The sequence below is a fragment of the Chamaea fasciata genome, unplaced genomic scaffold (assembly GCF_029207755.1).
Source record: "Chamaea fasciata isolate MVZ Bird 193981 ecotype frontalis unplaced genomic scaffold, bChaFas1.0.hap1 SCAF_21, whole genome shotgun sequence".
In the NCBI taxonomy this organism is placed as follows: domain Eukaryota; kingdom Metazoa; phylum Chordata; class Aves; order Passeriformes; family Sylviidae; genus Chamaea; species Chamaea fasciata.
This window is the reverse complement of record NW_027094106.1, coordinates 9,289,168-9,297,130: the sequence shown is the minus strand read 5'-3', so window position 1 is coordinate 9,297,130 and position 7,963 is coordinate 9,289,168. Positions and strand designations below refer to the sequence as shown.

General features: G+C 51.4%; 1 protein-coding gene and 1 long non-coding RNA gene across 2 annotated transcripts; both read right to left on the bottom strand.

Annotated features, from left to right (window-relative positions):
• Positions 1–139: 139 nt before the first annotated feature.
• On the bottom strand, positions 140–2,348 carry LOC136299915 (lysophosphatidic acid receptor 1-B-like). Its single transcript, XM_066201937.1, has one exon. It carries the CDS (start codon positions 2,271–2,273, stop codon positions 1,302–1,304), a length of 972 nt encoding a protein of 323 aa, XP_066058034.1. The 5' UTR covers positions 2,274–2,348; the 3' UTR covers positions 140–1,301.
• Positions 2,349–2,823: 475 nt separating this feature from the next.
• On the bottom strand, positions 2,824–7,373 carry LOC136299919 (uncharacterized). Its single transcript, XR_010723591.1, has 3 exons — positions 7,051–7,373; positions 5,825–5,984; positions 2,824–5,249 (listed from the first exon to the last, which is right to left on the bottom strand). It is a non-coding gene; the product is annotated as an uncharacterized lncRNA (long non-coding RNA).
• Positions 7,374–7,963: the final 590 nt, after the last annotated feature.

Sequence of the window (7,963 nt, the reverse complement as noted above, 5' to 3'; positions counted from 1 at the left end):
AATAAATGTTATTTCCATAAATAAATAAATGTAGAGGGTTAAATGGATGTGGATATAGGTATAGAGAGAGATAGCTCTGTATGTGGGGAAAGAAGGAGGGAGGGATGTATATATCGAGATAGGGATAGCTATGGGTATGTATAAATAGATGTAAATATGGACACATACTAGAGAAACAGAGAGAGTTAGAGAGAAAGAGAAAGATGAGGAAAGAACAACAAAACAAACTGAAAGGCAGTCCCTGAAAACTCGCCCGGGCTGGTGTGGGTGGGATTGTGTGTCACGAAAGGGAGAACATCATCGCTGTGTGGCTTTTCACGGAATTTTATTGCTGTGCGTTGATGAAATACCACAGAGCAGCAGCTGAGCAGTGCAGAACCAGAAACACGAGCTGATGGCACAAAATCTATCCAGTCCGGCCTTATAAAGAGGTTAAAACATTGAGATCCTTCTAGGAAATATCCCAGGGTAATATCCCTAAGAACAAGCACCCATCTCCACTGGGATCCGCCGGAATAACATCCACTAAATAAATTCCCAGTAACCGACACTTTTTTTTTTTGGTTTGAGAGGGAGGGGTTTAGACCTTTTACTAAACATCTGGTCTTGGCAGTTTTATTTCCTTCTATCCAGGCGACTTGGCTGCGGCTGTGATCCTGAGAAGCCCAGCCAAGGTTTTCACCTGGAACAGCACAGAATCCACCAGCCAGGGACCCGAGTGTGCCCTCAAAAGCAGGAACAGCAAAGTGCCGCCCAAACCTCTCACAAAAAACCACCTCGTCCAGCAATTCAAACGGCAGCAGGGAAACAGTGCTGCTCATAAAGATTCACCCAGCAGCCAAAAGTCACAATCTGACCGACTCAACAGGAAAGTAAAACGCCGCTTTTCCCCCCAAATTCCCGGGAATTTCCCAGCTGTTTCAGCCTCTCCAGAGGCACGGCCCGGGGCAGAGGGAGGCGAGGGGGACCTGCACAAAGCAAACACGGTTCATGGAGTTGTTTTTGACCGCAGGGAGAGCAGTGAGCAGCTCCCACTGGACAGAGCAGGGAGCTCAGAGCTTCCTGAGGGCCGGGGACAGCGGGCACTCTGCTGGGAGGCTCCATCCCAAACCCCTGGGCTGCTTTTTGCCGCCCCGACGAGGGAACCACGGCGCTGTCCAGGCTGCAAAACCCCTCCGAGACCTCCAGCTCCCACCGCCCGCCACCAAACCACAGCCACGTCCTCCAGGGCCACATCCACACGGGTTTTGGGGGCACATCGGTTTTGGGTGCCGGCCCGGGGGCGTCGGGGACGTCCCCGGTCAGATGCTGTGGATGGCACAGGCGCGGACGCGGTTGGCCGGGAGGCAGCGCAGCGCCTTCAGCTTGGCCCCCAGCTCCCTGAGCCTCAGCGTGTAGAGCAGGGGGTTGCCCAGGCAGGTGATGGTGATGAGCATGGCCGTGCAGTTCCTGAAGACGTACACCCCGGGGTAGAGGTCGGTGTGGCAGCGCTGGTTGGCGGCGTCGAAGATGACGCCGGCGAAGAAGGGTGCGTAGGACACCAGCGCCAGCAGCCAGATGGAGATGCTGCTCCTGGCCACCTGCGTCTCCGCCGACCTGTAGGTGCCCGTGGCTTGGCCGCACGCCTGCATCCTCAGCTTCCTCTTCCTCAGGATGATGATGATCCTCAGGTAGGTGAAGAGGGGCACGAGGAAGGCCAGCGCCACGTTGGGCAGGGTGATGAAGACGAGGTAGTCGACGCAGAAGGGGCTGTAGAGCACCGAGATGCTCCTCTCCGCCTGCAGGCAGTTCCAGCCCATCAGTGGCAGGCAGCCCAGGAAGAAAGCCAGGACCCAGCTGATGAAGACCACGGCCATGGAGTGGCTCCTGGCCACCCTGAACCTGGTCCTCATGCTCCTGGCCACGGCCAGGTAACGCTCAATGCCGATGCTCACCAGGTTGTAGATGGTGGACAGGATGGACGTGGTGTACAGGGAGTAGGGAGCCAGCATGTCCCGGGAGCCAAAGATGGTGATGTCGGGGTTGGTGATGAACAGCATGGAAATCCAGAAGCCGGAGAAGCTGGTGAAGAGGTCGGAGACGGCCAGGTTGCAGAAGAGGATGGAGATGGGCTTGTGCAGGTCCCTGGTGGCCAGGCGGGTGAAGATGACCGTGCAGTTGAAGATGATGGAGGCGACGTTGATGGTCAGCTGGGGGATGCCCAGGGCCAGCACCAAGTAGTGGCTCCAGATCTTGGTGTAGTTGGCAGAGCAGTTTGGGAATCCATTATTCATGGTGGGAAATCCTCCTGGCAGCCCCTGGCCGGGCCGCCTTTGCTCATCCCATGCTCCCCAAGAGCTCCCACCTGGATCCCTGGGCGCAGCTCCTGCTGCCACATCATCGCCGTGACAGGGGTTAAACTTTAACCAGGTGTGTTTTTAAATATTTGGGTTGCCAGCTGGGGGCTGTGCCAATCAGCTCAGGGTTGCCAGGGCAGCCCAAACTGCGGAGCGCGTTTCCCACACGGATGAGCTGCTGGGAGCAACCTTTGACAAGAGCAGAACCCGGGGCTCGGCGAGAGGAGTGCTCACACCTGCAGTTTAGAGTTCTGCATTCTGGAATGGACTGAAGAGAATTTGGCTTTAACTCCTTGAATCAGTTAGATCATAAAGGATTAGGGAGCCAGGAAAGGGAGAGCAGAGTTTTCTGGGTTTGGAGGGGGGAGCTGAAATGAAACATCAGTGCTGTGGCAGCAGCCTGGACCCCAAGAGCCCAGAAAATGCCCTTTTCCCACTCAACCCCATGACAACACAGCTAAAACCAACCAACATCACTGCCCACGCCTTTGCTAAAGGGTGTTTCGTGTTTATTCCATGTGGTTCGTTCATTAGCAAACCAGCATCAGCGCCGCTGTAGCTTTCCTTTCTCCACGTTTCAAAATGCCAGTGGGTTTTGGGAACTGAGACTGAAAATATCTGAGGCTTGTGTGGGGAGGCAAAAAAAAAAGCTCTGGGGACACACACCTCCCGTGCTCTCAGCAGAGGGCAGTGCTGGAATAAAATACTGGGCGCAGAGGGAGCGGGGAGATTTTAAAGAGCTCAGCACTCCAGGTGAGCAGGACAATTGTCCAGGTAAAGGGACGTTATTTACTGTGATTCAATCCACAGTTTATCGTTACCTTGGCAAAGGATTCACCTCCACTGGTCACAATTTTCTACCACGGCCCTGCCAAGCAGCTCAGACGAATTTATGGGTCCCCCTCCACTCAGCCCTGATCATTACACCAACAATTCCAGCCCAGGGGATGGGAATCTGTGAACTCTGAGAGCTCCGCCAAATTTCAAATGTAAGAAATGTAGGCTGTAATTTTGAGTTTAAAAAGGGGAAATCCGGGGCTTTTCTTTTATTTTTTTTTTCCTATTGAAGTGTATGAAATTACCATTCATCATCAGCATACACTGTTTTCGCGTACTAGGAATACTTTATAATTAATCAATGCGTTTTCAAGTACGGTTGTTACACTTTACACAAGTCAAAGTGAGCAGTGAGTCTTTCGCATCGTCACGAGGGAATGATTACAGAGAAACGAGGGCTGAGGATTGACCAATCAAGCCCGGGGGTGTATTAACACCCTATAAAATATTCCTCCCCCGGTGTCCCAGATAAAACACCCTTTGTCATCCCCCGGTGTGAGGTTGCTGCCGAACAAAGGCCCCACTATTTCTGTCACCTCTGTGCCAGCCCAGCAAATCCTTCCACTCCCAGCAGAAGTGGCAGCAGGGCTCAGGTGGGCGCAGGACACCTGTGATGAACGCAACACCCACGAAGCAAAACGGCTTTTGAAAAATTCGAATATTTCCAAAAATAACTCCCCCGCGAATCTGGGCTCCAAAGGGCCCCTAGATGTTCCTGAAAATGCTGCTTGAAGTTGCTCTGATTTGAAAATTCGGCGCTCGGGCACAGAACGCTGAACGGTGTGAGATCAGAATGTAATTAAAGTCACATCGAGTGGTATAAATAGCTCTCCACAAAAGAGCTGTAATCTGATTTCCCTAATAGAATTGCATACAAATTACCTTCATGTGTCTGGATTAAGGGAGACAGTGCTGTGGAAGCTGCTCTTTTAGTGGGTTTTAACGTACAGAACCCCGCGGATTTCCATGCTCCAGCCCTTTGTGATGCAGCTGAGGCTCTCAAAACCAGATGAGAAATATTTTAAACCTAAACCCCAACCTCTTCATGGAACGAGCTCAATTCAAGGGCATTTTCCTACTCCCATATTCCAGGAACTGTGGAGCATTCCCTGCACTTACCTCACTATACACTCGCGAGGAAATTGTTATCTGCATCCCATAAATGGGGAAAGAACAATCTCATTGTTTGGTTAAGGTGACACAGGATTCCAGGGAACACAATCTAATCTCCAGGATCTCAGGCTGACACCTCAAACACGCACTGTGCCTCGCTCTGGGCAGCCTTTGATTTATATTCACTGAGATTTCACCTTCTGCAACTTTTCCTTTTTTTTTTTTTTTCTTTTTTTTTTTTTCTTTTTAGCTCTGTGATTTTTTTTTCCCCTCTTAGCTCTGTGGTTGTATTCACGTTTCTTTTACCTGAACGCCCGATTTGTGTTGATGTGTGTGTAAGAAACGGCCTCGTTTTGTGGAATTATCTCTTGATTGTGCCTGTGGGGAAGACAATAACCACTGAGCAGAAGAGACTGAGAAAGAGGCACCAGAGGCGTCAGGATGGATTTTTAGTGATGGTTTGAGCGTGGAAATTCCGAGGGCACCCACCTGAGCTGGCAGCCTCCGAACTGCCCCCAGCTGCAGCTCTCAGCCTCCAGTGGGACCCCAAGGAGGAAAAACCCGGTTTTTTTTTTTGGCTGGGACACGCCAAAATCGATCCCAAAGCAGGGAATTCACCCCGGAGCTGAGCCCCAGCCCTGCCCAGCAACCCTCGGGCAGCTCCCACCCTCACCTCGGGGTGAGGCGCAGCAACCTCTGTGCTGGAATCGTGCCTGGAACTCCAGGAAAAACAGCATCCTTGTGGTGGAGATGGAAATCCCACAGCAACGGGGAGGAGAGGAGACGGAGCAGGAGCCACAGGAGATTTTGGTGTCACTCGGGAAGTCGCAGGAAAACCCAGAAAGGATGAGGGGTTTCGCTGCCCTGCTTTCTGCCCTGTCACACTCCGGGCTCCTGACACGAAACTCTGGGAGATGGGATGGGCTCTGCTTTGTCCCCGTTGTACCTGCACTGCCACCACACCTGGGCCAAAAAAAAAAAAATAAATAAAGTCATTTAACGTGAGCAGCTCAGCAGAACCGTTCCATGAATCCAAATTTCGCTGCCACGACCATCAGAGTGTCCCCTGCCCAGCCCCTCCACGGGCATCGTGAGACCTGCGAGGAAGAAACGGCCCGGAAAGGGAGTAATACAAATAAGGAGCCTATTTATCCAATTTACGTTTCGATTTATGCAGATTAAAGCCTTCCTTTCTGGAGAGGAAGGCACAAATGGGGCGTGTGATCTCCTTCCAAGGTTTTTTCGGAGCTCTTTGGAAAACACAGAGCTCTGCTCCTCCCTCCCTCCCTCCAGCCGCTCTCTTGGGGGAATTTTCCCCTCCCAGGTCTGGAGTGACCCCTTTGGAAAACCCGTGCTGTGTGTAGGGAGACGAACACCTGGAATTCAGGTGAGCTGGGTGCGAGGAAGGCAGAACACGGTTTCCTGGGTGTGAAAAAGGCAGAACACGGTTTCCTGGGTGTGAAGAAGGCAGAACACGGTTTCCTGGGTGTGAAAAAGGCAGAACATGATTTCCTGGGTGTGAAGAAGGCAGAACACACCTGCTCCCTGCTCCCAGGTGTTCCTGACCTTGTGCTGGGACAGCATTCCCGGCGAGGAGGGCCAGGGAGGATCAGAGCCCACCTTTGCAGGTGGAAGGTGAAGCTTTAACGTTTCTGCTTCCCCGAGAGCTCTGAAATCCCAGGTCTGCTGTTCGGTGGCCTGGGAAGCGGAAGGAATGAAATGACAGCACGCGGTTAAGTGAGGAGCACTCTGTGTCTGCTCACCCTGCGGGGCGGGATTCCCAATCACCCGCTCGCTAATCCTGAAATCCACCTGCTTTCCATCCCTGGGAAGAGCTTCCCTGTCCCACGGCAGGGGGAGATCCCAGCTCATCCCTGAGCGGCTTTGGACTCAAGCCAGCCTCACCCTCTCTGCCTTGCCTGCTCTCAAGGCCACAAAGCGAGTGCACTTTTTACCGGGCTTGATGTTCCCACCTGTCCTTCCCTGCCCTGTAGCTGCCAGGAAAAACCAGCCTGGAATTGAGGGATCTGCCTGACTTTGTGTCGTCCCCTCTAAGCCACATCCCCTCACGCCTTCAGGTTCAATGTCCAAAAGTCTTTCTTCAAATGCTCCCAGTTCCGGGCGGCATCGTGTCATCTCGGGGCAGTTTTGGTTTGGGGAAGGGGTCAGAACTCTCCTGAAGTGCAACGGTGCCAGCAAGAGCTGATACCCGAGCACCTGGCGGGGAGTTTCCTTAGGAAAATAAAATAAAATAAAAATAAAAGTAAAAATAAAAATATCAAATCATGCCTGCCCTGCTTATTTAGGTGACAGGCTTTGGAAGGAATGTCTGAGCGTGCCTTCACTTCTGAGCTCAGATAAAAGCTTAATCAAGGTGACTGCAGGGCAGCCTGTTACCACTTTGATTGTGACAGGCTGGAAGGTTTAGGAACAGAAAGAAGAAGAAAAAAAAAAACATTTAAAAAAATTAAAGTCAAGAATCCTGATTTTCGAGACCGAAATTTCTAACCCTCATCTTTTCAGTCCTGAACAGAGAACTTCAAGGAAATAGAGGAAAGGAAAAAAAAAAACCAAACCCAACCAGAGGTGTTGGTTGAGCATCCCGGGAAGGAGGGAATTGTCTCCTGGATGCCCTTGGAGCTGCAGCCGGCCCCGCCCCGCCGCTCGGCGTGCTCAGCATTCACCTGGCCCCGAGGGACCTCGCGAGGGACAAAATTCCACCAGTTCCCTCATTGTTCTCCCCCCCCCGGCAGGAATTTCTGACCTCATCGCCATGTGCGAGGCAGATCAGCGCCTGTGCCGGGTGGAAAAACACTCCCCGGCAGATCTTCGTCGCGGGGCTGTAGTTTATATTTGTTTTTATGAATAAAGGAGCTGCTCTGGGTGCGTCCGGGTGTCTCTGCAGCTCCTGAGCGGCAAGGAGAGATTTCTTGGCTCCTTTTGATTGGATTCAGCCTCTGCTGGATGACTCTGCACGCTCGGCTGGAATGAAATCATGAAATCCCTTCTCTCTGTCCATCCTGCCCCGCTCTGGGGTTGAAGACGTTTGGGGAAGAAGTTTGCTTCATTTGTTTTCCTCAGCTGGATCAAAACCCACCCCCCCCCCCCCCCCAAAAAAAAAAAATCCCAGAGGCGATGTCTCAGTAATCAATAAAGCTGTGTCGCTTTTCTTTGTTCAATGTGAAGTCTGGGCTCAAATCGTGTTTAATTCCAATAATGAAATGGAAAAACTCAGATAGGAAACGAGAGGGGACCAAAGCCAAAAACCTGTGTGCATGTCACACTGCAGGAGCAGAAGCAGAGAGTTGAGAAAAAGGATTATTTAAAAAAAAAAAAAATCATCGTTGCTTAATTACGCAGGTGAGGTGTTGTATGTCACCTAATTAACATTTCCTGTTGCTGCACATGGAATTCCCATTTTCCAGCGCCACAAATCAACTCCAATCCTGTTTGGAGGACTGTGGGGTACAAGCGAGGGGGAGTTGGGGTTTTATTTGTCTCCCTGGTTGCTTTTTTTTTTTTTTTTTAAAGGAAACATTAACACACACATTAATTGAATCTTGCGAGGCTGCCAGGAGAAAAATCTCCCAGTAAATAAAAATGTAACGTTTTCCTCCTGGGCTGCAAAACCTGTGCAGGTTTGCAAAGGCTCGGTTATTCACTGGAGGCTCCTGAAA